This window comes from Brassica rapa, chromosome A02 (genome assembly GCF_000309985.2).
Source record: "Brassica rapa cultivar Chiifu-401-42 chromosome A02, CAAS_Brap_v3.01, whole genome shotgun sequence".
Lineage (NCBI taxonomy): Eukaryota > Viridiplantae > Streptophyta > Magnoliopsida > Brassicales > Brassicaceae > Brassica > Brassica rapa.
The window spans coordinates 8,347,113-8,366,333 of NC_024796.2; the positions used below are offsets into that span (position 1 = coordinate 8,347,113).

The following is a 19,221-nucleotide window of genomic DNA, read 5'->3' on the forward strand; positions in this document are numbered from 1 at the left end:
GTAGTATAGTAATCGTATATTATTTCTTAATTTAACTAATACGTAATAGTATTTATTTTGTTTCATTACATTTGCTAATTAATTATAAGTCTTATATTATGTTTCAAATTACAATTTAAATTTTATGTACTATATGTTTTCATGTTTATGAACATTTGTAATTTTTAACAAAAGAAAGTTGGAACATTTATTATTAAATGGTGGTGTCATCGAAAAAAAACCCAACTAGCTCAAGACTTTGGTGGTGATTGGTTCGACTGTGGCTTAAAAAATTTAGCTGTACATGTTTAGCTGTAGATAAATTGGTTGTATCTGTAAAGTTGTTACTGTAGACTTTTTCTGCAGAGACTTTTGCTGTAGTTAAATTTGTTGTAACTGTAAGTTATAGGCTGTAGATATTTTAAAATAAAATATATGAAATATGTGTTGTATATATAAAATTATTATTTTATATGAATTAAAAAAAATTATATTAATATTTTTGTTTATAAATTATCAACATTTGTTGTAATTTAAAAAAGTGATATGTAAATAATATTTATATTATTTAAATATCTTAATAATTAAAAAACACTCAAATTCAAAATTAAAATATTTATAAATTTTTGATTATGATCATATAATTTATTTGATATTATATATCTTTTTTTACATTTTACAGATTCTACAGCATATAAAAATATGATGTAGCATTTCTGCCTAAAATACATAATAAAAAGTTTTGCTTTATTTTTTTTTGCTGTAGCTTTAAAAATAAAGCTAAAGAATGATTGGTAAAATTAAATAAAAACTTGATGTAGACTTTAATTTTTAAAAATAAAGCTAAAGCATGATTGGTAAAATTTAGTGATTTAAAAATAAATAAAGCTAAAGTATGGAGATAAAGCCCAACCAATCACCCCCTTTGTGTTTCGAGGATATACCAACGTTTTGGTTTGCAACAAGAAACTAAGATGTAACTAAGTCCGAAGATTCTGCTTCTCTCAACTATAACTGCGTGATGTTAATTTAAGTGATTCATCTGGATAAAACTGCAAACCGATGTTTGTTTAGTTAACCAAATGCAACAGCTAGATAGATCATCTGAACGCTTCTCAAAAATCAACTGGAAATTTATAAAAATAAAAAAAATTATATGAAATATATTGAATTCAGTCCAAAATGATAAATGTCAAAAAATAAAGTTTTCTAAACTTAAGATGACCTTATTTAAATTTAAAACCATTAAATTAATTTATTTTCAAAACAATAAATTCACATTTTTCGTCAAAACTGTAAATCACACATCCAACAAAATTAACATTTTCTACTAAAACTTAAAAAAATTATGTTTTGTATCAAAACCGTGAAATCCCATTTTTCGCTGAAAAAAAATACATTTTACTACTAAACAAATATGTGGCAAATATCTCCTCTAAAACCAAATAATCATATGCCAAAATCACCAAACTGATTTTTCCACCAAAATTTCAATAATCAGCTAAATTCACATTTCTGTTCGTTTGCGGTTGTCCCAATACTACACGAGAAGTTGTTTAGTTCAGTCTCTGGTTTGTGTTTAAAAACATTGATGTTAAATGACTGGGACCAAAGTGATTTGCACCGACATAGTAAAGTCATTTAACATAAGAGTTGGTGAATCTTAGGGGGGGTTATTGGAACAAGAATTTGAATGGAATTTAATAATTTTAAGAGTTGAGAGATTCTTAAAATTTAAGTAGAGTTAACAAATATCTTCTAAACTTTTAGCAAAAGTTTTGTATGTACTTATATTGAATGCAATGGATTTGCATAATATATTTTTCAAAAAGTGTCTTTTTATAAGGTGATATAAATGAATCTCTCTTTCTAGAAACTTTTCAATTTTAGTAGCTTGATTTTGAATTGCATCACTACAAATTGAAGATTGATTTATGTCTACGGTGTTTCTGGGGAAAGAAATATATTACATTAGCTTGATTTTGATAATAGCAGTGAACTCTCTTTATATGATACTAGAGCCGGGGTCCGCGCTTCGCGCGGATAATATGTTTTATTAAAGTAAATTTTTATATTTTTGTAGTTTTAAATATTAGATATTGGAAGTTAAGTTTTGTTCGTTGTTGAATTAATCATAGAGCTTTTGTTTGAATGCGATGCGGTGATCAATTTTGTTTTCTAAACAATAGTAAGTTTGAAAAATATATGGTTGTTTGCATTGAAGTGTAAATTTTAAAACAGTTGACTGGTGTCGGTTTCCGTCTTGTGGTTTGATCCCATGTGGAGGTATGCCATCAGGCTTAGGATAGCAGTTTATTCCTCTTTTGAAAGCGTTGTATGACATCTATGTCGTTGTCAAAATAAAAGCGTGATTCTGGTGTGGTTGTGAGTGATAGTTTCTCTGAAAAGTGAAATATATGTAAGCATTTAGTTAGACATAAACTTTATGTTTAGTTGATTACCTTCATGTAATCTTGGAATGATACTTGTGATGATTACGATTTGGTTTTTCCTGGTAGATATGCGATTTAACTCCCTGAAATTAGCCGCCTCATTGTCCCATATAGTTAGACGGACCAATTTGGATCTACAAAAAATTATTGTATTATATATTTATTGCTTAACGCAATCCAATGATGATTTTTGTATATGTGTTGTGGTTATATAAATCACTTCTTTGGATGAGGCATATGCGGTCAAAAACATCGGTGGGAATAATTTGTTTTTAGCAACAAAAATAGAGAATTTATTTGACTGTGTGATAGGTATGGGTTTTGTTTTTGACCTGGGAGGAAGTTGGTTGCACTGGCTAAGCTGATCAACTGGGAATAGCGTTGGGGCTGGAAATTGTATGAAGGAATCGGTGGAATGTTTTCTTGAATCAGTGTTATAATTGTTGTCTCATTGATATTGATTATGTATGGTTGAACAGTAAGCATGTACCGTCAGTTATTGGGAAGAAGATTAAAATATCTAATGTGATAAATTTTTCCTTCCTCGAACTGTTGGTACATTGTGTCAGACGTAGAAATAGGCATCCACCCTTCCATTTTTTGTTCCTGTTGAGTGGTTAAAAGCAATTATTTGAAATGTTGTTGGAATAATTAAAAGTAAGTATTTTTTTAGACAAACCTAGATGTCAAGATAAATAAAAGTTGTTTCTAGGAAAGCATTTTTATTTGTGTGATTTGTGATGGGCTACATCATAATGATTCTAGCGATAATTGGTTGCGGTCCGAGGTTGTCGCTCCACTTGTTGTGAACTTCGGCTAGAATTACAAAAAGATAAATTAAAAACAAAAATAGAGAAAAATTACAATTAAAAAATCATCTAAAAGAATTATTTAAAAAATGTATTTTGAAAACATATAATATAAGACTATTACTTAATTATTTTTTTAATGTTTTTTTTTAATATATTTTAATTAAATTTTATATATCTAGGGTATAAGAGTCATTTTACCTATTAAATGAAACATTTTGGTCATTCTATCAAAACTTTCCTTCTTTATCACAATTTTTTTTTGGTTTGTTTTTAAAACATATTATAAACAAATAAAATTAAATAATATATGGAAATAAAATTTCGATTGTATAGGGTTTTTCAAATTTTTGGTGGTGCTGAAAAATAATTGGTCATTGTTACTTTAATCGTTTTAAAATATAAAGTAAGTTTTAAAATATAAAGTAAGTTTTAAAATAAAATTAATATATGTTTTTTTGTATGGTTTAAAACTAATAAGATGTAAATAATGAAGAATATATTAAAAGTATATATATATATATATAACCAAATTTATGATAAACATGGTCAAACAGTTCATAATTTGTATGTTAAATTAAAAAACATCTTCTAGATAAAAAGAAAATCTACATTTGTATTTGTGCATTAAATGAAAAAGGCAAATAATATGAAAAGCTTCTTTGCAAACAATAGAGTGCATTAACAACTTGTATATTTTGTTTATTAGAGTTTTGGATAAATAATTAATATTTCAATAATAATAATGTTTTCATTCAAAAATGATAATATTTAAGTTGAAGATGAGATGAAGAGGAAGAGAATCACGATGAGATGGAGTCGGTGATAGGGCTAGGGTGAGGATGAGTGATCTTTAGTTTTTAGAGAATTATATGTTTTAGGGCTTTTAGTATTAATGGGTTAGGGATTATGTTTTAGGACCTTTAGTATATGAGTAATAATGAGTTAGGGCCTTTAGTATCTGAGTAATAATGAGCTGTTAAAATGGAATGTTGAGAATAGTGTAAATGAGCTCCGAAATTTAGTAATAATGGGCTGCGAAAGTTGGTCTTTCAAATCCAGTCTGGAATGACATGGCAGATTAGTTGGTTCTCAATTTTTTTGTCCATGTGGCACCTTTAAAAATGCTCCAATTTAGTTGCTTTTATATAGTGGGATTACAGATATATGATGAAAGTATGAGTGAATAACATCATCAATGAAAGCAAAAACACTTTGAATAGCATCATCACCACTTTAACATCTTCTTTTACAATTTTGTTCAAGATTTTTATCAGCTTTGCTTTCGTTGTTTTTTTTTTCTTGGCGCACCCTTCTAGACTGTGAGTTAATACGTGTGAGATTAATAACATATATTTTAGAAATCTTATGGGTATAGAAGATATTCTCAAAGTTGATTCTTATGAGTAAAAATAAAAAGAATTTACATCCCAATAACAAAAGATTTTAATAGAATTGTTAAATCCATCATAAATAAACTTTTCCAATAACAAAAGATTTTGAATGGAATTTAAAAATCTGCATCCCACTAAAAATGGATTTTACTTAAATTTTAAAAATTCTTGTTCCAATAACAATGGATTCTCAAAATTTTGTAAAAATTTTCTACCAATAACCCCCCCCCCTAGTGGTACTTAGAATATAATATATGTTTTTTTATATAACACGGAGGTATTCAACGACGGAAATCCAACCAACCGACTGGTCTCATTTTATGTCTCGTGCTAGATAAATGGTGCTACGTAAATCCGATTGCTCGCAATAAAAATTAGAGATTCATATCAACTGATCAGAAAGATATATCTGCAATGATATATTTTTGAGACATTGATGCTTAGCATCTTTTCAACCTCACTATACCACTTGATTACATATATTGTTTCAGAGTATGCGCAGAGTATGAACTTTATAGAATTTTAAATATTTATACCTTACTGAAAGTTACTACAATGGATTTACACTATTGTATTTACCTAAGACTACCGAGGATGAAAAAGTTTACCAATGTAACTGAGAGAATCTAACAGTTTAAATATTTTAATGGTATAAAGACTCGATGCTTTAGAAAAAGAAAAACACAGGCATCCAGCAAACAAAATGTCCAACAAAAATAAGAAAAATTTACACTCACAGACACATTTTGACTTTACAATATCACAATAAGACACATTCCACTTGCAACACACATTCTACTTGTGTAATGTCCATGATACCCTCTTAACCAGCACCTCATTCTCGCTATCTTTTTACTTTTTTGTGCTTTAGTTTTTTTTTTTTTTTTTAATTTGCTGATTTAAAGAAAACAAAGAAAGTCACTTTCCCAAATTCCCAATTCACGAACCCTAATCTTATTTGTTAGATTTTCTATGGTTGCAATTCATTGTCATTTTCTCACCCTAATCCATTTCAGTCCCTCACTCCGTAAATCATTCGCGAATCAAAATCATTTTCTTCTCCACATTTATCTGTTTCGTAGCGGTAGTCTCTGAGCCACCGGCCCACCGTCGAACAAAGCCCCCACACCTGCTCCCGTGAGCAACAGATTTCTAAATGCAAGGTTAGTTAGTTTGCTTTTTTGGCTAATTTGGGAACCCTTTGTTAAAGCAATTTCAGTCAAGATTTGGATATGACAAAATCTCATATCTGGAGTGTTGTTCATTGGTTAAATCTCCATCTCTTTTCTTTGATTGTAATTGGTTAAATCTATAGTAACTGCCCAAAAAAATTGGAACTTTTTCAGATATTGTGGATGTGCTGGAGCTATCACAGCACCAAGATGTCTCGTGAAACTACACAAAGAAGAAAGTTTTGGTGAGTTTCGTGCTTCATTCAATACAACACCAATAGAATTTGATTCTAACAAGGCTTGTGAAATTCTTGTGTGTGTGTGTTTTGTCATGCAAAAGAATGGAAGATTTTAATGAGAGCAAGAAAGAGTAAAGATAAGTTTACGCCGTGGAAGAAGTTAGATGGTAACGAGTTCGGTATACAAAACTCCATGAATCTACACGTATGGTTCCCAATAAGCTCAGGAAAAGAGGTACCTCTTAGTTTTTCCCAGGCTTTGACTTAGGCTTCTGGTTAGCTTATATAGTGTGTCTAAACAATTTTTATTAGTGTACGTTAGAAAGCTTATGTTTTTGTAATTGTTAGTCGAATATGGACCTGGCAAATCTCTTTAGATTGCTTTATCCAGTTTTTTTCTGTTTGATGGAGAAAGAAATATGATATCCATGTCCATAGTTTTTGTGTCCATGTCCATAATTATATTATAACTATATTATCCACAATAAGGTATCAATATGGTATGCATAAAGTACTTGTCCACAGATACTAAAAAATTATGTAAGATGATTAAGAATATAAAAACTTGTCCAAGAAAACACATCAATGAAACTTAGTTCATGAAACCTCATCCACGAAAATTTTAAAGAGATTTTCTATATTTTTTATCCATCCATGTCCACATCTTTTTATGTTCACGTATTTTTCTTACATGTTCACAATTTTGCATCCACACTTCTTATGTCTATACATTTTTTTATATAATTGTTGAAATATATAAAATATATATATGAAAATGGATGTTAAAATATAGAGAAAAACAAATTACAATTTATTGTAATAATTATACTTTCTTCAAATGTCTTAAACTCTGAGAAAAAAACAAATAAAAACATAAGAACTTTGCAAAAAGAACAAAGAAAAAGTTGAGAAAAAATAAATAAAATAAAAAAATGCAGCCATCCTCTAGTTTCTCTGAACCAAACGTGAAGAGTACTGCTGTAAAACCACAAGGGGTGGAAGAGGACAATGTGTCCCTCAAGTGGAAAGTGCTTTATCTTGTAAAAAAAGAGAATAATGTGTCTGATGATGTAACGCACTCCAAAAATAAAATCAAAAGGATAACATATTTAGGAAGTAAAGACGAAATTTGAACCCTGTTACATAAAAGACATAAGAGTCGTTGGAATACGAAGTTGTAAATTAAACCACGTGCATCTAAGAATCAGCAATGGTGACCTCGACCTCAACACCAGGCTCAATGGTGATGGAAGTGATCTGCTTCACCACATCCGGAGAGCTGAAGAGATCGATCACACGCTTGTGTACACGGAGCTCAAATCTGTCCCATGTGTTGGTTCCTACAATAGATTAAAACAAACGTCTTACATCAACATGTAGGTTTCTCAATCAGAACAAAGTCAGTTCTGAATCAGATAGCAATCTAGCATATACGCAATGCGAACTTTCGAGAAGTACCGACCTTCACCACAAGGAGCTTTTCTTGTGGTAATCTTGAGAACTTTAGTTGGCATCCTCACCGGTCCTTTAACTCTCAACCTCTTGTCTTTCGCTCCACGGACCAAGTCAGTGCACACTAATTATCAGAGCACAACACATAGATAAGTAATAACTAATCATTTTAGGTTCGAGTGTTATACCAATGACTAAAACTAAGTTCCTGTAAGCTAAATAAACCCGTTACAAGATCTAACCGAAAGTAGGTTGATGGCTAAATCAAGAAAAAGAATCTGACCCTTCTCAAGGTTTTTGACGTTCTTGGAGGAGAGAGTGATTCTGATCTTGTGAATCTGCTCTTGTGTTTCTTCAAATCCTGTCTTTCCTTGCTTCATCGGTGGTGGTGCGTACGCCATAGCTTTCTTAAGCTAACATTATACATCCAAAACAAAACCATTTACAGGTAACCGTTTGATTCAAACAAAGATTAAATTGTGCAAAGAGTATAAAGGAATCTTACCAGAGAAGAAAGAAGACACGAGCCGCTGAGTTGATGAAGAAACTGGGCGAAGAAGTTTTTGGCAAAGAGATGATGTTAGGTTATAACTACGAGACACGGATTCTAGGTTTTTCATTCTGTCTACTCCTTAATGGGCCTTTTACAATTATTACTGTAGCCCATATTCGAGAGTTTTAGCCCAATGCCTTCACTCAAACTGAACAATTTACATAGTATGGGCAAATAAACCCAACACGAAAATCCCAATCGAATTCAATCTGATAAAAATGATAAAAGTGAATTTGACCCAAACCCGACATAAATACCGAATAGATTTTGTTTTCTAATATTTCGAGTTATATTTCGAGTTATGAGTATTATCTAAAACGAATCCGAATCTAAATGGATACCCGATATAACCTGAAACATTCAGAATCCCAAAAAAAACATGTACCAAACATGATCTTAATTTCTAATCTGTATCCAAAATACACTAAGATATTATTAAACATCTAAAATAATTATCTATTACATGAAGGTTGATAGTTGAAGATGGCGGTTAAAACTTGAAATTTTTAAATTTTGGTTTTATATTCATTGGATAATGTTTCTCATAGAACTTAGTTTTCGTTATTTTCTTTTATTTTTTTTATTTTCTTTCTATCAATAATTATGTTTACCTTTCATTTGATTTTGAATGATCACGTTTGATGTTCCTTCTTATTTTGTGAATTGATTTTACTTATGTTTTGGGTACAAAATAAGTACAAATCATGTATTTTAAAATCGAAGAACCAATTTTACTTATGTTTTGGTTACAAAATAGGTACAAATCACGTATTTTTAAACAAAAAACCGATCGGGACCCAACCCGTAAAGTACATCAGATTGTACCGGTTCTTTGAAAATTTACTAAATCTGATCCGAACATGATAGAACCAGAACCGGTCCAGAACCGAACTTTCATAAAACTTGAATGAAACTGATTTTGATAAATTTAAAAAATCAAGACCCGATTAAACAAAACCAAAATTCGATTGGGATCCCGAATGTCCATGCCTAAATTTACATATCCCTATATATTATTTGAAGAGTATTTTTACCTATTAACCTTTATTCTATGTAGTATTCATAATAAATCTTACGCTTATTATCCGAGATCCGGATTCGATCCGAGATCCGTTCCGGATCCGCTCTGAAAATAAGATATATGGGGTCTTCGGATTCGAATCCGGATAGTAAAATCTTGAATCCGTCCAAACCGAATCCGAATCCGGATATCTTAATTTTAGGTCCGGATATCCGGATCCGTATTTTTAAAATACATTAAATTTTTAAATTTCATCAATTATTATATTTGATATATTAATATTTATACATGAATTAATATTATAATATTATATTTTAGTTTTTTACAATATTATAGACATATATAAATATATTTATAAATATTTGATTTATGTATTATATTAATTTTTTTAAAAAAATTATTATTTTTAATTATTTTTACGGATTCGGATCTGGATATCTGTGGATAATAGAATATCGAGACGGTTATCCGAAAATAACGAATCTGGATCCGGATACCCTGAATTTCTCGGATATTCGGATCCGTTTCAGGCTTATATGTGAGTATATTTCTAAGAAAATTTCACAAATTGGACTGATATATATTATTTAAAGTGAATCCAAGATACAAAGGATAAAACACCAGAGATTACAGTACAGATAGAGTAATCAATATCTCTAGTACGTTAGTCCCAAAAAAAAATATGTAAATTATTTTAGTTTTTTTTTTTTGGATGTTGATCAGTTCGCTCTAACGACTCTGTGTATCTAAAACGCACGTGTCATACTAAACTCTGAAAATCTCAGCTTTTTTCGTAAATGTCTGACTGCGAGGGCCGAGGTGGATCGTTAGGCGTTATCCGTAGACTTGGAGTTCGATACTTACGGGCTGTGAGGTTGCCATTTGGACCAGAATAGGGCCTCGCTAGCGAATAGGGGTGTCAATTGGTTGGGCCACCCATGGATTCACCCATTCAAAACAAACATGGGCGGGTGATGGTCATACCCAAATAACTTATGGTTTAACTGGGCTAAAAACCCACTTTGTCCATGGGCTAACTGGTCCAAACCAAATGGGTGTTGGGTTGGCCCAAAACACTTAATTTCTAGGGTTTAGTCAATTTAGGAAAAAATCATTCCGCGATTCTTTTTGACTTTTCTTTTCGATCAGTCTGGCAAAATCGCGATGAAAATCGATCTTTACCTCTCGATTCGTCTTCTCCGGCTTTGATTCTCTTAATCCGAACCAGATTTCTCCATTCTCTACTTCTTCTTATCGCGATTTCATGTATGTTTCATGATTCAATCATCCATCTCGTTTCTGTGTTGTGGGTTTTAGGCTTTTAGCTTCGATCCAGTTTTGTGAATCTGTGATGAATCGTTCTACTCTTGCTTTGAGTCTATCTCGTTTTACTCTTGCTCTGAATCTGATGATGATGATGAATTGTTTAGATTATAAAATTCATATTTATCTCGTTTTTGATTGAAGGTTCTTTTCTTTGTAAAGGTGTCATCTGCTTATAAGAAAATTCTTCATTTGAATTTAAACAGAATTGGTCAGATGTTTAGAAAAAAAAAACAGATTTGGACTAATACTTAAATTGCTTATAAATGGGCGGGCTTGGATGTCCAGTTGGGTGATGGGTGTTATTGGATATGGGTACTGTTAGGTGTGGGCTAAATATGGGTGTGGGTGTTTTAAACCCAGGAAAAAAAACACCCAATTAGACATACCCATTTGGGTGTGGTCCAACCCAACTAACAGGCCTACTAGCGAATTGGTGAATCAGTTTGGTCCAACAATCCCCATAATGTATATTCTTTTAGGCTTGTGTGGGCGGGATTCTTTTAGAAGAATTCAATATCAACGGGTGACAACTTGATATAATTTTTAGACGTAGTACAAATTGGAACAAATGTAGGACGATTATACAAAAATCCAGTTGATGACAACTTGATAATATCCTCTTAACTAGAAATCCGGTTATTCTGAATGTGAAAATTTGAAAAACATTTACTATAAAGAAAGTCGTTGCACGTGACAAAATGCATAATGAAACCAATTTAATGTAGCATGACCAAAAAACGATCATGGCCCTCACCGTTCACCGGAGCGTACCATCACGCGATGTTTTGTGGATTAAAGGAATTAAAAAAAACCCCGCAAATTTCACGCAAAGTTTGTCCCTTTCACACTTCTCAATGACGTGTCATATTAGCCAAATATTGTCGAGTCAGCACTAGATTCCACGTATGTGCCAAGTGTCTTTATTCGCCAGACTGGCGTCAGTAGTTGTCCTTCTGTGTCACCGTAACGTCAGTGTAGCAAGTAGGACCCGCACTAGCTAAAATAAACTTTTAGTGGCCCACTTGCGACCAGAGCTTTCAATCTCAGCTGTACGATTCTTTTACTACTTTGCTTACTATATTTAATTTTATTTGGATTTTTATCTTATTTTACATATAACAATTATTTGTTATAGTTTAGAATTTAAATTAAAATATTAATGTTCACATCAATACCTTGACAAGAGGGCCGCGCAATTCGCTCCGCGATTGGGACGGACCCATCTCTTATCCTTCCCAGGTTTCCTTTTGTTTTCTTCTCCATTTCTATGTTTTACATTTTCTCCAAAACTATTTTCTTGTTTTTGTGTAATTTAATAATCAAAAACTTGATGATTTTCCTTTTAAATTATATTTTGGATGAAGAGTAAGTATGTTTAATTAACTATATCTATATGCTACCAAACTGAACAGCTATTCGTCCTAACATTTTTCAATTGTCCTCTGTGTTATCGGATTATATTTTGGCGTTGATGGTTTAAAATGTAATGGTGAAAGGTAAAATATAAAAAAAAAAAAAAAAAAAAAATATATATATAAAAAACGAAATTCTAAATATTCTCATCGGAACCTTCAAATGCGAATTACAGCAAATTAAATATCTTTTTATGGGAATAATGGGATACACACTAGCACCTCGTATACACCATCCGTGCTTATGTGTCCCCATTTTTTATTTGAAGATAGACACATAGGAAACTCGATATATTGTATAAAAATAAAAATTGGTATTATAAGATAATTAGAAATCGCGGTTAGGTTTAGCTACTTAGCTCCCAAGTATTCCCCAACCATAGGTTACTACTTACTACTATCCAAATCTTATAAAATAATCAATTTCTAAACTTGCAGTCGTGGTCCTTGGACATTCGAAATCATACACTACAAGAAAACATCGGGATACTGAAGGAAAAAATCGTCGGTATGTCGTCGGAATACCGGAAATATCTCCTCGGAAATTCATACTTCCTCGGAATTCCGTCGGAAATTTCCGACGGAATTCCGAGGAAACAAAATTCCGAGGAAACTCCGAGAAACATATGTTCGTCGGAAGGTTCCTCGGAATATACCGATGGAATTCCGATGGTCCAATCCTCGGAAGTTTCGACAAAACATTCCTCGGAATGTTTATCGGAAAATTCCGAGGAACATATGTTCCTCGGAAAATTCTGAGGAACATATTTCCCTCGGAATTTTCCGAGGGAATGGAGTTCCTCGGAAAATTCCGAAGGACAAAACTCCCTCGGAATTTTCTGAGGAACTCCATTCCCTCGGAAAATTCCGAGGGAAATATGTTCCTCGGAATTTTCCGAGGGAAGAAAGTTCCTCGGAATTTTCCGAGGAACTCCATTCCCTCGGAATTTCGAAAAAATTTATTTTTTAAAAAAAAAATTAAATTTTTTAAATTTAAATTTAAAAATTTAAAATTAAAATTAAAATTGAATAAAACATAAAATAAAACATAGTAGATAATATTCAAAGTTAAATAAAACATTCAGAGTTTTTGGTTAAAAAAAAAAAAAACTACGGGTCTTGGATGTTCGGGAACACCTCGTTCGGGTACATCCTCTTCATCATCTCCATCATCTGCTCGTTGAGCCTCTTCTGGGTCTCATAGCCCGCCTGTTGAGCTGCCATCTGGGTCTCCAACGCAGATATCCGATCATCCTTGTCCTTCAGCTGAGCCGTAAGAACTTCCGGATCAACATATGGCGGTGGTGCAGAAGAAGGAGCAGCCGACCGGGAGCGACGACCCAAACCGACCATACGTCCCTTCTTCTTTGGAACCGACTGAAATATAAAAAACCAAATTTAGATAATATAAATTGATGATAAAATAAAAATCAAGAAATAAATAAATTGAACTTTTAAAAAAAAAACTTACCGATTCAACGATTTCGTTGATTCGAACCCGGGACAAGTTGGTCAAAGCCGTCGAATCGTCATCATCGGTTTGAAGCTGAGACACTTCGTCGTACACCTGAGTTTGGACCAGGTCGTCCACGTCCCTCACAAGACCATCATCAATCTGACTGGTCTTCTTGTTGGTATACGTCATTTTCATTAGGGCGAGATCATCAACCGGATCGCCCTCATTTTCTTCCGCCTTGAAAAAAAAATAAATTAAACAAACATTAGAAATTTGAAAAAAATGCATAAAAAATAAAATTCTGAAACTTAAATAATTAAAGAAAAAGTAGTTGAACTTACCATGCGATCCGCAAGAGTGGCAATAGATTGGGCACCCAAGTTATGCTTGTAGATGCCCTTCCCTTTACGGTCGCTCCTGCGGTTGTTGGAGTTGGTGGAAGAAGTTTCTTTCGTCACTTCCTTATCCCAATGCTCACACAACTCCTTCCATACCGTGTCGTTCATCGACTTTGAGACCTTTTAATTTAAAAAAAAAAAAGTTTAATAATTTAAAAAATAGTTTAATAAATTAAAAATTGTTAATAAATTAAAAACTACCTTGTTTACTTCCCACTTCTTCTTCCACTCGTACATCTGCTTCCCATAGTTGTCCATAACTTTATGGACAAAATGGTTATAGATAGAGAGCGTATCATCGGAATTCCAGTTGAATTCTTGCTGAAATAGTTTAAAAATAGTTTTTAAGCACAAAAATATAAATAGTTTAATAATTACAAAAATAGTTTTAATAAATAAAAAATAGTTTAATAAATATATAAAATAGTTTAATAATTACAAAAAAAAAGTTTTAATAAATAAAAAATAGTTTAATAATTAAAAAAATAGTTTTTAAAATATTTAAAATGTTTAATAAATATAGAAAATAGTTTAATAATCACAAAAAAATAGTTTTAATAAATAAAAAGTCGTCCAACGTCTGTGAAAATGTCTGGAACCTTCCAATGATATGTTGCCCGTTCGTCTCTATCATCATGCCGAGCAGGTCTTCTGTTTTTGGTCTGAACTTCTGCTGGAAAGTAGTACTCGGCAAAGTTCGAAGTTTCTTCATTGATCATCTGTGCGACTATAGACCCTTCCACCCTACTTAAATTTTTCACCATCTTCTTCAAATGGAACATATACCGCTCATACAGATACATCCATCTATACTGCACAGGACCACCAAGTTCCAATTCTCTTACCAGGTGAATAACAAGATGCTCCATAACATCAAAAAATGAGGGAGGAAATATCTTCTCAAGGTTGCACTGAATCACAGCTATGTTAGTCTTCAAATTTTCAATACCTTCAAGAGTCACTGATCTCGTGCATAAATCGCGGAAGAAACCACTTATCCCTGCAATTGCTTCATGAACATTTCGTGGTAATAGTTCCTTGAAGGCAAACGGAAGGAGGCGCTGCATCATTACATGGCAATCGTGGCTTTTCAAGCCAGTAAACTTTCCTTCCTTTCTGTCGATACAGTTACGCAAATTAGATGCGTAACCGTCTGGAAATTCCACATCGTTTGAAATCCAATCAAAGAACGCATCCTTTCCCGCTGCATCAAGTCGGTATATGGGAAAAGGAGCCCTACCACTCTCATCAACATGAAGTTCTGAACGAGCACATATATCGACTAAATCCAGTCTTGACTTCAAATTATCCTTTGTTTTACCTTGAACATTAAGGATCGTGTTCATGAGATTGTCAAAAAAGTTCTTCTCAATATGCATGACATCTAAATTATGCCTTAGTAGATGATCCTCCCAGTATGGCAGATCCCAGAAAATACTTTTTTGTGCCAGTTATGTAGGTTTCCAACACCATCTACCGGAAAATGCTCATGTCCACCGACGTCTGGCGTCCTTTCTGCACCAAAATCTCTAAGTTGTGTCTTCAAATCTTTCCCACGAATTTCCGGAGGTGGACTGTCAAACACCCTCTTGTTCTTCGTAAACAAATTCCTACTTTTACGATATGGATGATCTGGTGGTAGAAATCTCCTGTGACAGTCAAACCAACACGTTTTCCTTCCGTGTTTTAGTTGGAAAGCATCAGTGTTATCTTGACAATATGGACATGATAGCCTTCCATGCGTTGTCCATCCAGATAACATACCATATGCTGGAAAATCACTTATTGTCCACATTAGTACTGCCCGCATTTGAAAGTTTTCTTTATACGAAACATCGTATGTTTCAGCACCTTGAGCCCATAGTTGTTGCAACTCATATATTAGTGGCTGAAGAAACACATCAAGTGATCTCTTAGGATGCTCTGGTCCGGGAACGAGAATCGAGAGAAACAAAAACTCTCATCGCAAGCACAAGTTTGGGGGTAGGTTGTATGGTGTAAGAATGACTGGCCATAGAGAATACTGTCTTCCACTCTTGCCAAACGGGCTGAAACCATCAGTACATAATCCATGGTAGACATTTCTTCTCTCATACGCAAATTCGGATACTTTGATTGGAAATGCTTCCACGCTTTTGCATCTGAAGGATGTCTGATCTCACCATCTGTTGAGTGCTCCGCATGCCATCTCATTGGTTGCGCTGTGCGTTCAGACAGATACAGCCTCTGCAACCTTTCCGTCAAAGGCAAATACCACATCTTTTTATATGGTATTGGAACTCTTCCACTCGTATCTTTATAACGAGGCTTCCCACAAAATTTGCATGAAACCCGCTGTTCATCCGCCCTCCAATATATCATGCAGTTGTCTCTGCATACATCTATTACCTGATACGATAAACCAAGACCAGCTACGAGTTTCTGAACCTCGTAGTATGAGCCAGGAGCTACATTATCTTCGGGTAGAATACCTTTTACATAATCAGCAATCGCATCCACACAGTCTTCAGCCAAATTATAATCTGTCTTAATGCCCATCAATCTTGTAGCAGATGATAAAGCTGAATGACCATCTCTGCAACCTTCGTACAATGGTTGCTTTCCAGCATCCAACATATCATAAAATCTCCTAGCTTCGGCATTGGGTAAATCTTCCCCTCTAAAATGATCATTTACCATCTGCTCAGTACCTACACCGTAATCTACATCCGTTCTAATTGGATCTTCTAATCTAACCGCTGGCTGAGGTTCGCTAGTACTACCATGTTCATAATCAGTTTCTCCATGATGATACTAAATTTTGTAACTTCGTGTAAACCCACTCAAATATAGATGAGTCCAAACATCCCATTGTTTAATAACTTTTTTATTTTTACAATTAGAGCAAGGACATCTTAACATACCTGTTTTTGCTTCCGGTTGTCGGTGAACTAACCCCATGAATTCGGTTATACCTTGTTGGTATTCTTCCGTAAGCAATCTCGTGTTCGGATCCAAATGAGGTCGATCGATCCAAGAACGAAAATAATTTGAAGAATACATGTTTTTTATGAATCAAATTCGTGTGTAAAAAAAGTGAGAGGGAGGATGAAGATATGGAGTGAATGAAGAGGAAGAGGGGTGCTTGTATTTATAGTTGAAATCCTGCCGATGGTCCGAGGAAATTCCGACGGAATTCCGATGCAAACGGCTAGTTCGTCGGAATTTCTTCGGAATTTTTAAAATCTCCCAACGGCTCTCCAACGTCTATAATATTTCCTCGGAATTCATCGGTTTTTTCCGAGGAATACTAGTTTCCTCGGTATTCCGTCGGAATATTCCGACGAGATGAATTTTCCTCGGAATTCTGTCGGAATATTCCGAGGAAATTCCGAGTAAGCCAAATTTTGTGTTTCCTCGGAAATTCCTCGGTATATTCCGAGGAATTCATTTTCCGTCGGAACGTCCGTTAGAATACCGCTGTTTTCTTGTAGTGATAGGCTAACTATGATAGTTAGATAACAATAGATGGAAATATTCTTGCATGGGTTTAGTAGTCGATGGGGTTTGTTTATCTTTAACCGGCTGTTTTACTTAGGCGGTCTATTAATCGACATTTTACAATGCATAGCAACTTAAGTATTTTACCACTTATGTCATCGTGATATTGGAGATGCACATTACATATGTTCTTATCTATCTAACTCATTCATGTTTTAACCAATTCAAATGAATGTACTAACACATATAAGTGGCTATATAGCCTTCATGTACAAGTTCTATAAATCTAAAACCAACTTTTTCGATACTTATATAAAAGTAGATATATATTTATTCTATTTTGAAAAACACTAGTTGAAGCTAAATCTGATTCATGCTTTGGAACAATAATCGCCTACTTGTATAAGTGACACAGTTTTGGTACGTCGATGTGTTATCTTATGCAATGTCTCAATTCATGCAACTACCCAAGTAAACGCATTGGGGATGCATTTTCGTTGCTGATAAATACCATGTGTATAAATTTAGTGACTGTGTATTTATAAACGGTCGTCTATGATTAATTGTAAAGTATAATAAAGGGATACTTATAAGCGGTGGCCAATTGATTTATAACATAGCATATATTATATTATTTTGTATATAGTCGTCAAATTTTTGTTGGTTAAAAACCATCTCATCTCTGATGGCTTAATATTGATAAATTTATTTTATTTTATTACGTCACCTTATCTGCAGTATATCTTTTCCAACAACATATAAAGATATTGGTAATCTTATGTGTAATGGGTTAGGTGAAGATACAACAATATATAGTTCATTCATCCTATTTCTACATTTACACAATTGGTTACAAAAACTCTTTCTCAGAAACATCCTTCTTATATATTAAAACAGAAGTCACAACCTTGATTCATGTGTGATTTTTTAAAAAATAGACTTAATGGACCTATTCATAGAAATTCATATTACATTTTAATTCAGACTAATAATAAATAAAATTTTTAAAATATTTTAATCATAATATCTTTTGATATCTTTTCATTTTAAATATAAATATATTTATTTTAAAAGTCTAACAAATCTGTTTGAAAAGATTTTTACAAGATCTTCATTTTCGAAATTATATTTAAATATTTTCACTAATTTCGAAATTAGTTTAAAATATTAGTATACATTAATATATTCAGTTATATAAAATGAAAAATAAAAAAATATATAATATTTTATTTATTATATAATCATAATCAATCATATTAAAATAGAATTATTATATTGAGCTAAATAAAATTATTATATTGAGCTAAATATAATAAAATTGTATTAAATTTATATATTTATATATTTTATTTTCGTAATTATAAATATTTATGTTCAAAAATAAAATATAATATGTTGGTAAGATGGGTTAACATTATCAAACTATATAATACATGTATAAAAATTAACATGTATTTCTATAAAGTTAAAAATATAAAATCTTTGTAACTACTTTAAACCCTTGTTCTAAAAAGCGGCCGAGTTGCCGAGTAATCGTCCGCAAAATCGTGAAGCGGGTAGTCACCGTGGCGAGTTTGGCCAATTCGGATGCATTCTACTGTAGCCCGTATTTTAACCGCCGAGAATGTGGTATACGGTTAAGCGGCCGCGTAATGTTGTTTACGAAACCTAAAAAGTTTTTGAAAAGTTGTTAATATTTGTAGATCTCAGTTAATTATAGTATACAAATCAGGAAAAGCAAGTGAAAACAAAATAAAGAATAAACTGGAAACCATGGATGCGAAGGTTTAGTTGCAGAACCGAATAAAGAGGAAAGAAGATGATGACATCTACATTTTTTCGTATTTTACAAAACAAAATAAATAAAAACTACAGAACGTTATCATTTTTTATTCAAATCATGTTTTGGCTGGCCCAAATAGAGTAAGGCTGCCCATTAACCTAAACTATAATAATATTTGGAATCCACAAAAGTAATATATATGTGTATTATTGAAAATTAAAACCCTATTAAAAATCCCCGAGTACTCCCCGATTTATTTCCGATTTTCCGATAACTCGCTAGGCCCTGATCATC

General features: G+C 32.7%; 1 protein-coding gene and 1 long non-coding RNA gene across 2 annotated transcripts; one reads left to right on the top strand and one right to left on the bottom strand.

Moving 5' to 3' along the window:
- Positions 1 to 5,360: 5,360 nt before the first annotated feature.
- On the top strand, positions 5,361 to 6,980 carry LOC117132093. The gene is made up of 3 exons (XR_004455587.1): positions 5,361 to 5,798; positions 5,982 to 6,052; positions 6,148 to 6,980. It is a non-coding gene; the product is annotated as an uncharacterized LOC117132093 (long non-coding RNA).
- A 75-nt stretch (positions 6,981 to 7,055) lies between these two features.
- On the bottom strand, positions 7,056 to 8,178 carry LOC103852140 (40S ribosomal protein S20-1). Its single transcript, XM_009129048.3, has 4 exons — positions 8,004 to 8,178; positions 7,782 to 7,911; positions 7,509 to 7,622; positions 7,056 to 7,386 (listed from the first exon to the last, which is right to left on the bottom strand). Exons 2-4 carry the CDS (start codon positions 7,897 to 7,899, stop codon positions 7,244 to 7,246), a joined length of 375 nt encoding a protein of 124 aa, XP_009127296.1. The 5' UTR covers positions 7,900 to 7,911; positions 8,004 to 8,178; the 3' UTR covers positions 7,056 to 7,243.
- Between the last annotated feature and the right edge of the window lie 11,043 nt (positions 8,179 to 19,221).